At 41.5% G+C, this 19,310-nt stretch overlaps 1 protein-coding gene across 1 annotated transcript in view; it reads right to left on the bottom strand.

Annotated features, from left to right (window-relative positions):
* CACNA2D3 (calcium voltage-gated channel auxiliary subunit alpha2delta 3) overlaps window positions 1–19,310 on the bottom strand; it is a gene marked incomplete at both ends in the record, with an annotated part of 933,053 nt that overhangs the window by 75,110 nt on the left and 838,633 nt on the right. Inside the window, 3 exons of the mRNA XM_080715370.1 lie at window positions 5,522–5,577; window positions 6,987–7,039; window positions 9,681–9,756. Coding sequence (XP_080571496.1) covers window positions 5,522–5,577; window positions 6,987–7,039; window positions 9,681–9,756 — 185 coding nt within the window. The remainder of the gene's footprint in view (window positions 1–5,521; window positions 5,578–6,986; window positions 7,040–9,680; window positions 9,757–19,310) is intronic.

Consider the following 19,310-nt stretch of genomic DNA (forward strand, 5'->3'; position numbering starts at 1 on the left):
GCTTCAAGCAGAGCAGCTCTCATCATTATCCAGCTGAGGTGGCTAGTCCTGGCTAAAGTCTGAGTCCTCTAGGCATCTATCATTTATGTATCCATTATCTGTTTTACTTTGGTGCTCCAGAGAGGTGTGATGACAAATTCTAGCAATGCCCACCTCTCAGGTATGTTGAAGGGATCTGAAGATAATTTGACACGGATTCCCAGCTCTCTGGAAATGCCAAAGCACCAAATTGGCATGAAATATGCCAGAAATGTACTTGTTGCAAAAGGGTTTTGCTATAGTGTGTGGGAAGGTCTTGCAGTCAGATAGAGAAGCAAGTAGCTTTTGGAATGATCTGTTAAGGCTTTTGTTTAAAAGCTCCCCAAAACAGAAAACAGAACTAAAAATCACATTATTTCTCTCGGCTACAACTCTGACTAACTGGACCACCCATGGAGAAATAGGAGCTATAAAAGCTCAGAAGGGAAACCATCCCCAAGGTCTCCAAACTTCATGTGAAGACCATGTTAGGGTCTGAATCTGGACCATCTCCCAACATCTCATGTGACCTGAGGTAGGGACTTGGTGATGTGATTGAATCAGGGGGCTCTGACCTCGATAGTGAATTAACCTACTGGGAGGGGGGATGAAACTGGGGGGATGTTCTGGAAATATTTATCTATCTCCCCCGTCTCCTTCCCCACTCTTCCTTTCTGCTTCCCATCTTCCATGAGCGAAGTAGCTTCCTTTGCCATGCCCTTCCCCCATGATGCTCTGTCTCACCTCAGGTCCAGAGCAATGAGCTGCCAACCATGGATGGAGACCTCTGAAACATTGAGCCAGAATAAGCCCTTCTTCCTCTTTAGTGTTCTTGTCAGGTATTTTGGTCATAGTGATGCAGAGCTAACTAACATGTATTGGATCTTCCTCCCTCATTGTCCCCTACGCTGCATCCCTTGGTCCATGGCTGGGCTGCTCAAGAGGCACTATTGACATTTTGAGCCAGATAAGTATTTCAGGCTTGGGCTGCCTTGTGTGTTATAGGATGCTTGGCATCACCTCTGGTCCCTATGCACTACATTCCCATAGCAAGCTGTGACAACCCAAAGTATCTCTCCAGATACAGCAATAAATCCTGGGAAGAGAATTTGCCTTTAGTTGAAAAACCACTGATCCAGGCAAAGATCAGAGTGCCAAACACTCAAGTAAAACTCAAAAGCAACTGTCGAATCTGCAACAGCAAGACAAGGATGTATGCAGGTGCTGGAAGTGGCAGGTCATGGGGAGGGGAGACAGGCCCAGGTGAGAATGATGGGAGTGGAAGAAGAGATTGGCATGAAGAAGAGAGAGGGCCTACCTCAGGTGTGAAGAGCAATGCCCAAACAAAAGCCACTAAAGAAGACTGGCCTGCTTCCTCTGGCCCTGAGCACACTCCTAATAGCCAGATGTCTGCATCAAAAACTACCACCATGCAAAATGTGAGTGTTCATCCACTGCATGTGCAATATATGCACGTAGGCTGTGCATGCCGTCTTTAATTCATGTCTCACAGTTGCATCATGTCTAGTGCCATCTCATTAACAAATGGGAAAAGCAAAGCCCAGAGAGAGCAAGGGATTTGTCCCAGACCTCCCAGATAGAAGAGGCAGAAGAAGGCTGCTTTACTTTAAAGCCAGGACACTTCCTCACTTGCCTAAACAGCCATCCTTGTCCCTGAGCATTAGGGCCTGATTTGGAGGGAGTGCGGAAAGAGCTGCTGTTTAACTAACATGTAGCCTATTGCCTTGGTGTCTATTGACTTAGACTCTACCTTTTCCTTTAAACTTATTTACATTTTATTTTTTCACTTCTACTAATATAACAATGGAAAATCTAGCCAAATAAGAAAAGTAGGCGGAAAAAGATAAACAAGCACAAGATAAATATGAATAGATTCCCTCTCACTTTTCATTTACAAATTATGCGCAATTTGTTATTTTTATTATACTTTTGTTGGCGCATTATAATTATTCCTCATAAGGAGGTTCAGAGTAACAGAAACATCCACGCACACCGCACTTGATCTGTTTCTCTCTGGATCATACTCTGCTTCCTCGCCTCCCCCATTACTGAAATTGGTGTTGATAAATCATGTATGTACTTAGCATTATTTGCCTTTTTTCTTCATCAGGTCTCCCTTTTCCCCTCTCCACCTCCCTCTCCGAACCCCCTTTCACTACTCTACTGGTATCTCCCCTCAATTATCTGATGTCTTTTTTGTTTCTCAATTTATCTCCAGTTTCCATATATGAGAGAAAACATATGGTACTTCACTTTCTGAGACTGGCTGATCTTGCTTAGTGTAATACTATCGAGTTCTGTCCATTTCCTTGAAAACGATATAATTTTGTTCTTCTTTATGGCTGAGTCAAATTCCATGTGTGTATATATCATAGTTTTGCAACCCATTTATCTGTTCATGGTGGCAGACACCTAGGTTGGTTCCATCATTTGGCTGTTGTGAGTTATGCTTATGTGGAATTTTAAACAAAAATAATCTCACATTACAAGTAACATTTCTTTGGAGGGCAAGATAGTTTTATTTCCCAAACTCCTGTTTTCATATCTGTCTATTAATTTCCCATTCACCAAACTGATGACTGACTCTATTACCCCCCCTCCCATTTTTGGACATTTTTTTGTATATACAGGTTTTAATCTTGGGATTTATTTTGTTGTATTACTTGATTTCATAATTTTTTTTCTGGGGTTCTTGCTATATTACCAGGATGGCCATCAATTTCTTTGTTTTTTTTTTTTTTTTTTTTTTTGGTGGTACTGGGGTTCCTGGAAGCCCTTCTACCTCCAGGCTACACTGCCAGACCCATTTTATACTTTTTTTTTTTTTTTTTTGGAAACAGGGTCTCTTAAGCCAGCGCAGCTGGCTACGGACCTACGTAATCCTCCTGTCTCTGCCTCCCAAGCACAGGGATTACAAGTGTGAGCCACCATGCCCGGCTTCAACTTCTAAACTTAAGTGATCCTCTTGTCTCAGCCTCCCAAACATCTGGGATGACAGGTGCAAACTTTTATGTTCAGCTATGTAAGCATTTTAATTGCATTAAAATGTAAAGAAACAGCATAATATTATTTTCTGTAGATGGGCTATAATTTCTTCTAAAATGCTTTTATTATTAGATATTAAAGAGTGGCCATTTATTTGCAATCAAATTCCTTGGAGATGATCATCCTATCATAAAACCCTTTGTTCCAATATTAGTTAATTATATTAGGTTAGAGTTCTAGAAAAAAAATTATAGGAATTTACTGTCATTCAAAACTACAGGGAGAGGCTAGGGGTAATGAAGACATTCCTGGCATAAGAAATATTTGTTTAAACAAGCAAAGATTAAGCACCTACTATGCACTACTTGATATGGAGCACTGGTCTCCTATTTAATCATCATCATTATCAGGAATTATTAAAGCTATCATTCATTTTATGTCCTAGTTGTCATGGTCAGAATATAACATGATTTATCTTATTAAATACATCCCAAGTTTGGTGGCACATGCCTGTGATCCCAGCTACTGGGGAGGCCGAGGCAGTAGAATTGCAAGTTCAAGGCCAGTCTAGGCAACTTAGCAAGACCCTGTCTCAAAAAAGAAAGTGAGCCAGGGATGTTGGCCAGTGGTAAAGCATCTCTGAGTTTGGTCCCTATTACTGAAACAAACAAACAAAAAAAAAACATTAAGATCTCCCTCTCATTTCCTATCTCTCCCTTCTCTCTTCTCTTTCTCTCTCTCCTTTTCCCTCTCCTGTCTCTCTCCTCTCTCTCCCTCCTCTTTCTTTTCTCTCTTCTCTCCTCTTTTCTCTCTTCTCTCCTCTCTCTCCCCTTTTCTCTCTCTCCTCTCCTCTCTCTGTCTCCCTCTTTCTCCCTCTTCTCTCCTTTCTCCTCTCTTTCTCTCCTCTTCTCTCTCTCCTTTCTCTTCTCCCCTCTCTCCTCCCTCCTCTCCTCCATCTCTCCTCTCTCCTCTCTTTCTTTCCTCTCTCTCCTCTCCTCTCCTTTCTCCTCTCTCTTTCTCTCCCTCCTCTCCCTGCTCTCCTCTCTTTTCTCTCCTCTCCTCTCTCCCCTCTCTCTCTTTCTCTCCTCTCCTCTCTCCCCTCTCTGTTTCTCTCCTCTCCTCTCTCCCCTCTCTCTCCCTCCTCTCTCTCTCCCCTCTCTCTCCCCTCTTTCTCCTCTCTCTATACTCTCTCCTGCTCTATCTCCTCTCTCCTCTCTCCCTCCTCTCTTTTCTCTCTCTCCTTTCTCCCCTCCTCTCTCTCCTTCTCTCTCTCCTCTCTCCTGCTCTTTCTCTCCTCTCTCTCCTCTCTCCTGCTCTTTCTCTCCTTTCTCTCTTCTCTCCTGCTCTTTCTCTCCTCTCTCCTCTCTCTCCTGCTCTCTCTCTCCTGCTCTCTCTCCTCCCTCTTTCCCTCTCTCTCTCTCCCCTCTCCTCTCTCTCTCCTCTCTCTCCTCTCTCCCCTCCTCTCTCTTTCTCTCTCCTTTCTCCTGCTCTTTCTCTCCTATCTCCTCCTTTCTCCTCTTTCTCTCTGTCTCTCTCTCTCCCCTCTCTTCTCTTTCTCTCCTCTCTTTCCTCTCTCCCTCCTCTCTTCTCTCTCTCCTCTCTGTATCTCTCCCCTCTCCCCTCCCCTCTCTCCTTTCTCTCTCCTCTCCTCTCTCCTCTCTCCTCCTCTCTTTCTCTCTGTCTCTCCTCTCTCTCCCTCCCCTCTCTCCCCTCCCCTCCTCTCCTCCTCTCCTCTCTCCTCTCCTCCTCTTCTTCTTCTTCTTCTTCTTCTTCTTCTTCTTCTTCTTCTTCTTCTTCTTCTTCTTCTTCTCTCTCTCTCTCTCTCTCTCTCTCTCTCTCTCTCTCTCTCTCTCTCTCTCTCTTCACTGGATCCCACTCTCTCGCTTTCACTCTCTTGTTTTCTCTGGGAGATAATATTATTTTTCCCATTGTTCTTACTATGGGGAACCTGAGCCTTAGACAGATTAGTTAATTTACAAAAGGCCAGCCTCTAAGCCTGACTCAACCCTGTACCTACTTAATTACACAATTAACACCTCCAAGAGTACTAGATTCTACTCAAGACATTGAAGGCTTGTCAACAAGGAGAGTAATGAGGTCATATCTATATTTTACAAGGGCTAGTTAGAAAATCCATTTATTCATTTATCCATTTATTACACAAGTAATCTATCTTTCTCCCTTAGATACTAGCATTACTCACAAACCATCTGAAGAATGAACCTGTGCAACATGTGACCTCAAAGCCTTGCTTAAAGATACCACAGTGTAAATTGCCACAGTGTAAATTTAACAGGGGCAGGATGAAGCCTGATGGTTTCAGTCAGAGTGGACCGTGCAGTGCTTAGCACAGAGACTGGATTTTGCCAACAGAACTGATCATTCGTCACTTTGCCCTGGGCAGCTTTTTGTGAACCAGCACATCTCTGATGGGACGTAGGCAGTGAACTCAGAGTTTATCATACTGATGAAAAAACAGAAACCAGCTGTGGCTTACCTTTAGCTGTCATCTCAGAGTGCCACCAACTGCAGAGGTTAAATTCCACCAGGAACCTAAACAGAGAGTAGAGAAGCCCAATGTTACTAGGTCACCCACCTTTGGGCTAGAATGGTGACATTTTGTGTTATTCAGCATTTCTCGGCTCATTTGAAAGAATAACACCACACTACATAGACATAGACATCAACATAGTTGGTTAAATCCTCACTGCATTTCCACCTGGCTTTACCTTACTTGTGAAAGGCCAGTTTTAGCATCAATACCAGCCATATCCTGAGTCAGGCTTGCATAGACTCAGGACTCCTAGTTGAGACTCATCCTGCTGGTTGGACAACAATACTTTTCTAGTTATTAGCTTGTTATACACTCTTAATACCATCTAGTTGGAATCCACAATAAATAATCAACTTTTAGGGGCCTTGTCCTACCTTGGTGCAGAAAGACAAATAGAATATTCTCTTCTGCCTAGACTATGGTCTGCAGTCATAAAGGATGCTTTCAAAATTCATACTACTACTCAAACTTGTTGAAGCCTTGTATATATATGTATATATGGGGGAAGGGGAGATAGGACAAACTCATTTTTATGAAATTGTGCCATGATCCAACTTCATAAAAAACACAATTTCTCAGCTGCCCTTAAAGTATTCGGAAATAATATAAATCATCCTCCAAATGAATGGTGATAGAACAAAATCCAGTCATTTGCTTTTCAAGCTCATGGCTATTATCCTGGGCAGCTCTGTCTCAGTCAAAATCCCACTGTGAAATGCTAATGTATTTTCTCTATCTTGTATGGAAAAAAGATTACCCATTTTAGTTTATAAACTTTGTTAAATTAATATAGGCTCCATTGAAACATAAAAGGAAATAATGTCTACTTATTGAATGGCAACGCATCTGCCTTAAGCCCACAGAATTTAAGTCTTGGCAGAGGAAAGTAAAAAGACAAAAGTTTGGTGCAACTTAATCAATCTGGTTAACATGCTTGTCCACGAATTCTTCCCTTTCACATGACACAGTGTTTCTGAAATGTGTCCAAGAGAAAAACCCTGGCCCTAGCTGACTCCTTTGCAGGTCCCTGCTCTTGCAATAGCCGAGATACCCCAGGAACAGCGGACAGCGTGGCAGTGGCTTCTGACCACAGCCCACCCAGGCTGCATTAAAAACAGCCGGGCATCCATGTGAAATTCTACAGTAACCACAATAAATAGATTCGGTTTGTATATTGCAAGCTGTTTATCTGCTGAACAATGACATTACGGCATAAAGAATGATCATGAATAACTTTTAAAAAATCATACTTTTTTGTCTCAGTGGTCAGTATTTCAAGATATCCAGTGAGGTTTTCTCAGAGTAAGATAAATCAAATGGTTATTAAAAGTATGAGATACTGTCCTCAAATTCACTTCATAATACAAAGTAATCACACTTTTCAAAAGATGAAGCAGATTACACTTACAAGACAAGTTCCGTCATTATCCATTTTACTGCAGAGAGGAAGGCATTGTAAGGCTGAAGAGAAGAATTTGATCCATTAAAAACAATGTATTACACACCAAGTTTTTCGTTTAACTTCAGGCTTTACATAAAGACAATGTTATTCTTCGGGGGAGATTGATATCACCTTAAAAAACAGTGATGCTCCAGCTAAAGGAGGAAAATGGTTGGATACTGTATCCCAAAACTAACATTTTAAAACTTTGAACTCCCCTGTAGTGAGATGTGATTTACAAGTAAAATAAACACCATCCCATACAAGGGTTATCACTGGGAGGAAAAGGGAAGTTCAGCAAATGATGCTTAAACCTTTACCCTCTAGGGGCTAATATTTTGCAGCCTGCTGCTGAGGGCTGGAACCATATAACTAATTTCAAATGGTAATCCACAGGACTCCCTTTTGGAAAAGGGACTCCCTGCTCTCCACCACTCCGTGTGCCGTTCATTGAAATAAGTACAATTTGCACACGCTTGATTTTAATGCCTTCCATGAATTATGCAGGATTTGAGCTGCCTTTTCTCACACTTACATATTTGGACTTGAAAAAAATGATAACCATATAAACATGTGATTTTTATCCTTGCAGAAAATCCCCTTCACTCTATAAAAGAAGGCATTGACAGCCTAATCTTTATTTCAGAATATTTTAATTAAAAAAAGCAGTCGGATTGTTTACTCTGTGATATTTCCTATGTGGATAATTCAATTTCCTGAACTCTGGAAAATACCAACTCTCCCCTCAGTTGGCTCTTTGTACCTAGGTATGCCAGATATGTAAGTAGTGGGGGAACTTGAGACAGTCAGTCGGGGATGGTGGCAAAGCCCGGGCTCCAGATGTCACATCCAGAAAAATCTCAGAACCTTTTGTGGTTGCCTGTAGGTATCAACGAATTGAAGTACACACTGAATCCTGGTCTCTGAGGCAACAGTTACTTAATCCAACTTTCTAAGCATTCTAATTATCAAAACTAGAACTGGGGAAAGGAATCGTCCAGTTTTCAATAAAATAAGAACAAACTTCTATTTCCCTAACCGATCTAAAAACTTTCCTATTTCAGGCCAGAAAGTAAATGAGCAGAACAACAAAAACAAAAGAATTTACTGGGGTTATGTTCCCAGCCCACCCAGTTCTCAGACATTCTATATTTCTTGCTCTGATTAGACTGGAGGCTCCAACATCACTCCCTCAAACAGAGAACTCTCGGTCTCCAGGATTGGGGTCAGATAAGGATATGAGCTTTTAACTATTTCCTAAAACCAAATGCAACCTTAGAAGCCCCATGGTTTTGCTATTAAATTTATGACTTGAAAAAAAAAGAAATGATCATCTCTACTTCTAAAAGATCCAGGGGTCAGACCACGGGACAATTCTGTGTCTTTGTCCCTGCTGGGATGGGTACAGGGGGCAGCAGGAGGAGAGGCTGAATACAGGGATTAGAAAGCCATGGAGGTTTGAAACAGGGGCAGCTCACCCTGGGGCCAGAGGTGAGCCAGACACTGGCAGGATATCTGAGTAAATGAAGGGATTATGTAAATACAGGATTAAAAATTTGAATGCACATTGTCACTCAAGAGGATAAAGGCATTGAGCTTTTAAGCCTAATGATGAAACCCTATCTTGGGAACACTTTAGGTCTGAAAATATTCATAACTAAGGTTAAAGAAGCTAGATTTGGAAAAGCACAGACTCACTGAAAAAGCAGCATTTTTAAAAATATCCAACTCTTAGCTGCCTCTTTGAAATTTTCCAGCTCTCCATCATTTCTTGTCCCTCCCTATAGGAGAATCATGTTAAATAATTGTATTTTAAGTAATCCCCTGTGGGGTCTCATGTCTTGACGAGAAGGTGTACAAATTTTAAAAAAACAAATGACTTTTTAAAACATGTAGCTGAGGTTCCGTAGTGTGGCAGAGAAGTCTGAAATGTGTATTTCAATTTTAAGTTAATTTTTTGTATTTACAAAATAATAACATTGCAAAGCTATATTTATGTAGGTATGTGGACTATATCGAGGCATACGTGTGTGTGTGTGTGAGTGTGTGCACATATGTGTTCATGTGTATGTGTTTAGGTAATTGTAAACTATGCTTATATTGGCCACATAGTGAAGATTACATTTTTAAACTGAGAGTAAAATGTAACAGTTCATCTCTGGCAGTCTTAAGGCCAGTTTCTAAAGATCAGATTCTGTGTTGACTAATCCTAATGCTCAACTGTGCCATCATCAATGGAAACAGGTCCAGACAAGGCTTACTGCATAGCAACAGCAGCCCGATGAGGGGCTAGTACCTTCCAGGAAAATGTGAGCTCATTCCTGTGCCAAGAACTCCATTATAAAGCAAAAGGAAGATATCTCTTGAACAAATCCAAATCATCTTTAATATAAAAAAGAATCAGTAATTCCTTTTGCTATTCATCAAAGGAGGCTTCTGCATAATCCATTAAAAATGCTAAACCTGATGTTTTAATTTATATTATCATTAGATTTGAGTTTACACAGTAGTTTTTCTTAAAGTGTAAAGTCATGAAATACCTTTAAAGATTCATGGTTCTGAAAGCAGATAAACTCGATTACTCCAAAGATGGAGACATGCTCACACAGAAGGAAAGACAGACGTGTGCAGCTGTTTGCTGAACGTCAGCACTGTACTTACATCCAGCAGACCATGGGCACCGTCGCTGCTCTCCTTGTTGGCTCTGCACATGGCCTGGTAGTCATAAAGGTTAATTCTAAAGGAAAGAACAGAAAGGAGCTTAGCTCAATGAGAAAACGTGGGAATGAGTTGATGCCTTAAACAGCAGGGTGAGCTGTCACCACCTTCAAGTCACAAACACAAGGTGGCCTAACAAGGAGGGATCAACAGGGAGCCTGGTCGAATCCACTGCTGGGGACAGTCATGTCACCATGCAGAACCTGTGGAATAAAGGGAATGAGGGTTTTGGGATGGGTAGAAGCAGACAAGAAATCCCCCAGTCTGGCTAATCAGTCATTTTGTTCTGAAATGAAAATAGTTTGCATGAGTCAAAATAAGCCAGAGGGGATACTCTGAACTGGATTTGGGGCCTTGGATAGAATCTACTTGGTTGATAAGACCTAGGAAGGGCCCCTTTGGGGTAAGATAGGGTAGGGCCATCTATCTCTCTTTAGCACTATAAAACAGACCTGGACAAAGACAAGGCCTACAGGATTTGTGGGGAACCAACTGCCTCACTGAGTGTAACGTCCACTCCTATCCATGCCCACTGCCACCATGACAGTAAGCATGAAAATGGTATAGCTTATGAATAAGAAATTAGACAGGTTTTCTCCATTGGTGATATAAGTATAGCTCTCATCCAATGTGGTCTTTATTCAGCTACAAAAATGTTTCACTTTATAATTGTTTGAAGTATCTTAATTCCTCATTAATGACTCTACAAAGCAATGGTGAATGGGAGTTTCTGGCTGCAGAATTTAGATGGAGCTAATGCCTTATCCCATACTGAGAAACTGGAGACAAAGAAGACCTGCCTTCCCCTGCTGTTCACCAGTAATCCTTCAATCATTTTTGTCAGCACAAAGGAGAGACATCTAAAGTCCAGCTACCAGGACTTCCGGGAAGATGGCGACGGAGAAAAGCGGGGCTTATGAGCCCCGCTAACAACCAATCTCTATTAACACAAAATCAGCGCCTTTCATAGCCAGAAAACACCATCAGCAGAGAAACAAAAAATCACCAGGCCCCAGAGAGGAGGGGAACTCATAACGGAGCTCAGAACCTGAGAGGTGATACGCCGGCCTCACGCCTGAGGACGCGGCAGCGGCACCTTACTGCTGGCGCCAGCAGAGAGCTCACCAGATGGCACCAGACCAATGCATTCAACAGCCCACCAGGCTCCAGAGAGGAGCGGCAGACAGCGAGCCAAGGTGAGCCACTGCAGATCAGCCGGGAGGAATTCGGCAGATTTCATGGCGCAGGGAGCATCTAAAGATCCCAGAGGCTGGGCTCAGCACACCCTGAAGGGACTCAGAGCAGAGCTCAAAAACAGAAAAGAAATATGCCAGCCTCACGGCCAAGGGCGTGGTAGGGGCGCCATATTGCCACCTGCGGCAGCAGCAACGAATTCACCGAGTCCACTATAGCTCCATCTGCACACTCAACAGCAGTGAGTCAAATTGCGGACCCTAGAGGACAAATCCCAGTACTGTACTCCCAGGGACTTGACCCAGTGGGGGAGTGGTGGTGGCAGAGATATCACACCATAGGAGAACGCCCAACCTGGCACCCCCCCATGGTCTAAAGCAGCCACGATTGACTCCCAGGGTCTGAGACTCTGCGATACAACCCAGTAAAAAAGTAGTGGGGACCGAGATACCACAGACTCAAGATCCAGAGCACCTTAAGTGAAGTCATAGTGACCCAAGGGAAGAACCCAGAGAAGGCACAAAGTTCCGAAATCATGGGAAAGAGGAATAAAAATGGAGCAATGAATGCCCACAATCCCACAACATCAGAACCTGATAAAACAGAAATTCAGAGATTTCTAGAAGATCAAGTCAGGAAAATAACTGTAGAAATAATAGAGGTATTTCGAAAAGAATTCAGAGAGAGCCAAAAAGAGATAAAGGATGCAATTAATGAAGTAAAGGCCTCAATTCAAAGCACAAACAACCGATTAGACCACATGGAGAATAAAATCTTGCTCCTAGAAGATGATCATTCCAAAAATGAACGCATAGTTTCTAATTTAGAAAAAAAAATCTGACAGCAGGAATCTGACATTGAAGAAATATAGGCCCATTTTAAGAGAGCTAACCTAAGAATAATTGGAATAGAGGAGGGAAAAGAAGGTGAAAACAAAGGGATCAATAATCTCTTCAAGGAAGTAATAGCAGAAAATTTTCCAAACATAGAGCAAGAGGTCGATACACAGGTCCAGGAAACTTATAGAACTCCCTTTAGAGAGGATCAGAGAAGAGGATCCCCATGCCACATAATTGTCAAAATGACCAATGTGGAAGTCAAGCAGAGAATCTTAAAGGCAACAAAAACAAAGGGCCAAGTGACATTCAGAGGCAAACCAATTAGAATCACTCCAGACTTCCTAAACCAAGTCATGAGAGCCAGAAGGGCTTGGAGTAACATATTCCAAACTCTGAAAGTAAACAACTTCCAGCCAAAAATTTCCTACCCAGCAAAATTTTCTATCAAATTAGATGGGGAAATAAGAAGCTTCCATGACAAACAGAAACTGAAGGAATTTATGTCTTCAAAACCAGCGCTAGAGAAAATACTCAAAGAGATTAACTACAAAGAAGAAATAGGTAACACATACCAGAACCAGAGAAACAAGATTTTCCATCCAACAGATAACTAAGATTGGTTATCTGTGGAGATTCATTATTTATGTTAGTCTTTTACCTATCTCTAAATTGTATTGCTTGCTTTTATTGTTGCTAATTTTTAGGATTTCTAGTTGGAATATTAATATACCTTCAGATATAGTATTTGGAAATATTTTATCCCATTCTATCAGTAACTTTTAACTGTTTACATTGTCTTTGGATATACAATTTATTTTAATTTTTTAGCGAGTTTGTTTACCCTTTTGTTGCCTGTGCCATTGAAATCATATCTAAGAAATCACTGCCAATTTCAATGTTGTGAGGTTTTATGACCCAGATTTTCTTCTAAAAGTTTATAGTCTTAAGATTTATATTTAGGTCTTTTACCTATTTTGAGTTAATATTTGTATATGGGATTAGGTAAGGGTCCAATTTTATTCTTTTTCATGTAATTATTATTTTTCAACAATATTTAGTTAAAAGATTAGTATTTCCTCCACCAAATGTTTGTGGAAACCTTGTCAAAAATAACTTGACAATATATGGAAGAATTTATCTCTAGGCTCTTATTTAACTCCAGTGGTTTATATATCTGCCTTTATAACAGTACTACACTATTTCAATTATTGTAGCTTTATATGATTTGAAATCAGAAAATATACATCTTCTAGCTTTGTTCTTCTTTGAGATTGTTTTGGGTATCTAGAGTCCATATTCCATATCAGGATAGATTTTTTCTGTAAAATAAATAAATAAATGTATGATAGTTTCACCTAAAAAAAAAGAAAAAATATTCTCTGGTAAGAAAGAAAGCAAAAAGAAATATTGAACTATTATCTTTAAGTCATCAAAAACTTGGTATCAGACAAATGAAACTGTTATGTGAGATTATCATAGTTAATATTGGATAAATTGCTATAAAACTAGATGTCAACCACTAAGCCAAGCATGGGAAGGAGGGATGGGGGGGAACGGGGTGGGGATCGTGTAGAGGCTAACTGAGTGATGTGTGCATGTATGTCTACAAAAGTATTTTCTTTATACCATTATGATGTATGAATACAGTGCACCAATAAAAATAAATAAATTTAAAAAAATAAAATAAATAAAGTCCAGCTACCAGATGTAATTTTAGATCATTTAATACATGCATTTAATATTTTGTATGGAATTCACCTTAAAATTCTCCAAAAAAATGTTCGTACAAGAATTCCTTTCTAGAATAGTACAGTGTTTGATATTAGTTGTGTTCACTGCTGTGCTTGAAAAGAACTCTAGAATCTAAGATCTGTGCCATAAGGATTGGCATGGAATCTGACTCACACCTACACCTAGTACCTAGTACAACCCTTGATACGAGAAGGAATTCAGTTTTCAATGAATGATTGCCTCACTATGCAAATTTTAAATAGATGATGATATAAGAGATCAAAGAGGCCCACTGCAAAACATGATGTGAAGCCCTTCTTTTCTGGGTAATAAGTTGGAGACACTGAAGATACATCAAACACCTAAGGGTACCAAGTAGAAAAGTGGCCATGTTTGACCACATTGTGATGAAAGTCAGCCCATGACTTAAAGCACTCTTTGGGCAGCAAAGCCTGAAAGATCACCAGGAATGATCTCCTATTCTGTCCTCAATTCCTTTTCTAAATCAAAAAAGTTCTTCTTCCCTGTTCTCTGAGATTTCTTCTTAAGATACAAGGCAAGAAACTTCTTATGGAAACAAAGACCATGAATCAGACAAGCGTTAGGCTTTGGGAGTGCTTATGCAACCCTTAATAAAAATGCTTACCACTGACACAGCCTTGACACTAACCCCCTTGCCCAGGTAGGCCACAGGACCAACTGTAGTCAGAGTGGACACTCTAACCGGTCCCTGACTGACCTGCCTTTCCACACTCTAAATCCTTGCCCAGGAGAGTCTTATAGGGGCCTCTGCAAGGGCTCCCAATCTGACCAGAAATAGTACTAACATCCTTTCCTATTGCTCAACTCCCTCAAAAACCACAACTTGAGCCAAAGTCAGGTGGGCAGAGCATAGGGTTAGACCCTTGCAGCAGCAGATATAGGATCCTCTTGCTCTCGCTGACTTATTTTGTAGTACTAGCTATGTGAAGTGGGCATTTCATTTGGGCTAGCTGAGACTTGCTCTGCCTCTTTGTAAAATCTCTTACAAGGGTGTACTTAGGAGTATGCCTTGCTTATAGTTATACATAGAGTTCCATGGACATCAGCTCTTCTCATCATGTCCTTGGCTAAGAAGTTCATGGAATTAAGTTCCTGCAGCATCTCCTAACACCCCTCACAGATTCCTTGGGTGCCTTGTGTTGTGGTAACAATTCTGGAATTTGTTGTACATTGCATGTACCAATGAGCTAAGGGAACAGAAGCTTATTGAATCCAGGGGCATTTTACCATGAAATATATCCCCAGTCCTTTTTATACATTTTAAGTCAAAGCAGGATCTTGATAAGTTGCCCAGGCTGGCCTCCAACTTGCTGTCCTCCTCAGTTGCTGAGATTACAGGTGTGCAGCGCCATACCCGGCAAAGATGCTCTTGCTCTACAAAGCCCATGCTGCTATACACTCATGTTGCTTATCCTCCTCTGAGGCTCCGTTTTCTCACTTGTCAGATGGCCAACTGGGATGTTCTGAGTGTTAATCAGGTCTGCAGTAATACGTTCAAATATGCCATGAAGTGTGTTGGCCTTGTTAAGATACGGCAGAAAGACAGATTTAATTCTTTGTTAGAGTTTGGACTCTTGAAGTTGCTGTGCCTGCAAAGGCCCATGGGATAGCAGTGTGACATACAGTTAAATTGCCAAGTTACAGTTAGTAACACCGGAGCTCAAATCCTAGTTCCTTCATTTGTACATTTTTATAATTTATTGTTACATTGCAATTATACCTCATAGTGAGGTTTCATGCATTAAAAAGCGTAAGTGTGCACAGCTCTTTTTGCATTTCCCTCCAAATCCCACCCCATCACCTCCTCTTCCCCCCCACGGGAGCCACTGACACTGGTAATGATACCTTCACATATTGCCACAGTATTATTTGAACTGCTCTGCTCCCCTCCTTCTTCTCCTCCCTAACTCTCACCCATAAGCCCCTCTCAACTACTCTACCAATCTATCTTTGCACTATTTAAAGTCCCTTATGCTTCCTATTTACTCTTTATCTTCTACAAATGAGAAAATCATACCACCCTGACTTTCTGAGACTCATTAGGTAGAATTGCAAATTGTAAAACCATTTGTTTATTTTTAACCCTCTTAGTATCTCAGCTTCATATTTGCAAAATGGTGAGAGTAATGGCTACCTTTGAGGGTGATCACAGGAATTAAAGGACGCTATCTATGTTTTGCATTTAGCACAGAGCCTGGCCCAGAGGAAACATCCACCAGGAGGCAGGACCATGGCTGCTGTTATCATTACTATGGCTTTCTCTCCCTCTGTTAATTAATTGGGCAGTATTTAATACACTGGGAATCAACCCAGGCTTTACATGGCTGGCTGGAGGATAGGTAATCTCCTGTTTACTTAGCTCACTATCATAGGAAATGTAGAAGAAAATTCAGGTTTTGGACAGTATAAGGTGCCATTGGAAGCTATAATGGTTTACTTCGAAATGCTGCAGAAACATTTGTCTCTGGACTACAAACAAGGATCATGGTAAAGAGAGCTGATGGCCATTGAACTCTATCTAGCAGCTATAAGGAAGGTGCTCACTCTCCTAAGCACATCTTTATTAGATAGATTCTAATCATTCCCATTCTACAGAAAGGCAAACCAAGTCTCACCCAGCTAAAATAATGTGTAGGTATGGCCAGAATTAATGGGGAGCAAAGCTGAAGTCACCCCACTCTGCCTTCACTCAGCAGCTGGCTGGGGCAAATCCTTGCAAATGTTTAGAATTGTAGGGTCCCGATGTAATGCCACAGGAAATACTGCCCTAAATGAAGGCTCAAAACCAATGTCAGGGATCAACTTGGTACTTAAGCCGAGGGGCTGCGGGGTCCCTCAGCCAGGCTGGACCTGCCGGATAACAAGACCAGCTGGCCGGGCTGTGGGCATTTTTTGCCATTTTTTGCCGACAGATGGCAGGAAGCTCAGGATCTTTTTGGATCATCTCTAAAGGCTCCAGCTTACATGCTGGGCAGCCCCAGGCCAGGGCTCTTGTCTTTCTCTTAAAATGGAGGCTTTCTGATACTACTGCCACTGAGGTTACAAAGCAATACCCCTGTCTTCTCCACATATAGACAGTTTAACTAGATGCTGCAGGGAGACATCCAGATTATTACTTTTTTTGAAGTGACTTTGTTAGTTTTAAATAACTCCATTTTGTGGCTACCTGTAGCCTGCTGAGCTGATTATAGTTAAAGAAGGAGATAATTGCCTGCTTTCATTCAGCTCTAAAATAAGCCCTAAAAACCAAGCCTGGAGAGTCATGCCCAGCCGGAGACAAGTGTCCTGAGAGGGAACTTATCCTCATTACAGATAACACGCCTTGACCCCGGTGACATCACCACCACGCCACCGCAACCACAGCCATCCACGGCATCACTGTCACTGGCATGAGTATCGCTGTGCCCTGGACAGATGCCTTTGAGATTGCCACTGAAGGCAGATAACGTCTGTGGAAAAGCAGCTCAAAGCAAGGCCATCAAAGCTGATGCAGCCCTTGTACCTCTGTGTTGGGAGAAGCCTTGGATGACAGGCTTACAACATTGGGACTAATTTATAATCATTTTGCTGATATTATTCTTGTCCAACTAGATAGAAATCACAACTAAGAAAAATATATTTTTCCCTACAAATTTACAGGCTGAATTTCAACGGTGTTGAATCTCAAAGGTATAAGCTGAGCTCATGTACATTGGTTAGCAACTGTGGGAACCAACATTTATTAAATAGCTACTATGATCCATGAAGCCAGGACTTTACCTGCAATAACTCATTGAATTAGCTCACTTAGGCTACATAGGTAGCCTAGAACCAATCTTGAAATAGCTTAATATTTGCAAATAGCCCCAGAAGCAGGACAAGAAAGGCCATTTAACATAAAGACCCGTCATGGGACATAATTAAGCAATGAATCTGAAAGTCTGAGAAGCACAATGCTCATTAAGGTAGCATGAAAAAATATGTATTATTTGTTGAGCTATAAAATCTGTCCTCTGGGGGCAGGTTTAACTTGTGAGTGTTGGGAAAGGGAGCAGGAACACAGGAAAATCTTAACAAAGGTACTATTGCCATGGGAAGTCCTAGCTTGGACTTACACCTCAGAAAGCCAGGAATGTTGAACACTTGGGGCTGACCCTTCTCTCCTGATGGCATCCATCAGGACCCCACCCATCAGCAGAGGCACTGTCTTTTCAGACCAGCACAGCTCATCTAATAGGACTGAGACAGTACATTCACATTACCCCGGTCCCGCTGCCTTGGAACCTTCTGACTGGAAATTTCAAAAAGTAAGTTTATCTGAGGAGCACCTACCATTAGAAGAGAATAAGCTTCACACGGCTGCATCAGCCAGGAGCTGAACTCACAGGCTCCACTGCGGGGCAGCAAATGAGGAGTTATAAGAGAGCCTGCTTGTTTGGTAAATTAAGCAGACTGATGCCTTTTGGTTGTAAGATGCTGACTATATAAAAAGAAATGAAGCTGTAGACACTGGTCATGTTAGACAATAAGAATAATAACAGAAAGAATTTATTACATTCTCCCAAAAATGTTGGCATTGTATCGAAGGACAAGGGTATTATTATATTAATAGGATAAGAACGCTCAGAAAGGTGAAGTCATTGTCCACGATGATATCATACTAGCCAGTGGACAGACTGAGTTATCCATCAAGGTCTCTCAAACTTTAAGTGTCAATGTTTGTTTGCCTGTTTATTTATTTATTTATTTATTTACTGTGTGTGTGTGTGTGTGTGTGTGTGTGTGTGTGTGTGGTGTGGTGTACTAGGGATGGAATCTAGGGACTCGGATATGCTAGGCAAGTGCTCTACTGCTAGGTTGTGTCTTCAGCCCCTTTCATATTTTAAAGCTACATAATTAAAATGCTTCCAAATCATAAGGACTATCCTGCTCCTTAAAGATCTCACAGGGATGGAACCTCATCAGAAGAATCTAGAAAGTGGGCTGTAACTTAGTCTTCATTCCTAAGGCCACTTGTGAGTGTGTATGTTGGCAATTGTTTAACATAGTGATGCTCAATCCTGGCTGCCATTTAGAATCATCTGGAAGACTAAAAAAAAAAAAAAGCTTATATATGCTGATGTCTGGGTGCCACCTCTTCCTCCCAAGATCTCATTGAAAACCTGGTACATGTGATCTAAGTTCCTCACAGAATGATAACATGCAACCAGGACAGATATTGGTAGATTTGGGAGTGTGATATTGCACTTGCATTTCCTCCTGTGCTAATGTCTTCCTTTGCCTGCTTGACTATATGTGTCTATAGGCAGCAGCTGGGCTCATACAACGAGGCAGGCCCCCTTGGGGCCCAGAACAAGTCTAGATATGTTTAGAGTTGCTTCCATGGCCGTCAAATAGGTAGCATCTGAAAGCCTCAAGGTTGACCAGAGGTTCCCACTGTCCTGGAGAACAGCCCTGGTTCAATAAGCAAGTATGAGTCCTCTGGAGCCCAGAGCAGGTCATCTGAAGGAACTTGTAGAATCCAACAACATCCAGCATCACAACAACCCCTGATCTGTGAAGAGTAGAATGCTGCACTCACAGCCACATCTGCTTCAACATGGGTCAAATGCATGGGTGTCCAAAAAAACTGAACCTGGTTGCTGGCTTCTTTGCCCCATCGCCCAGACCTTCTAATAAAAATTAGCTTTAATTGTTAAACTGAAAAGGAAAATGGAATCGCAAGTAATCCCACAGAGAAAACATTAAATTCCCTTTGCCTCTTTGAGTAGGCAATAGAAGGATATAG

This window comes from Muscardinus avellanarius, assembly GCF_963383645.1.
Source record: "Muscardinus avellanarius genome assembly, chromosome: 18".
Classification (NCBI taxonomy): domain Eukaryota; kingdom Metazoa; phylum Chordata; class Mammalia; order Rodentia; family Gliridae; genus Muscardinus; species Muscardinus avellanarius.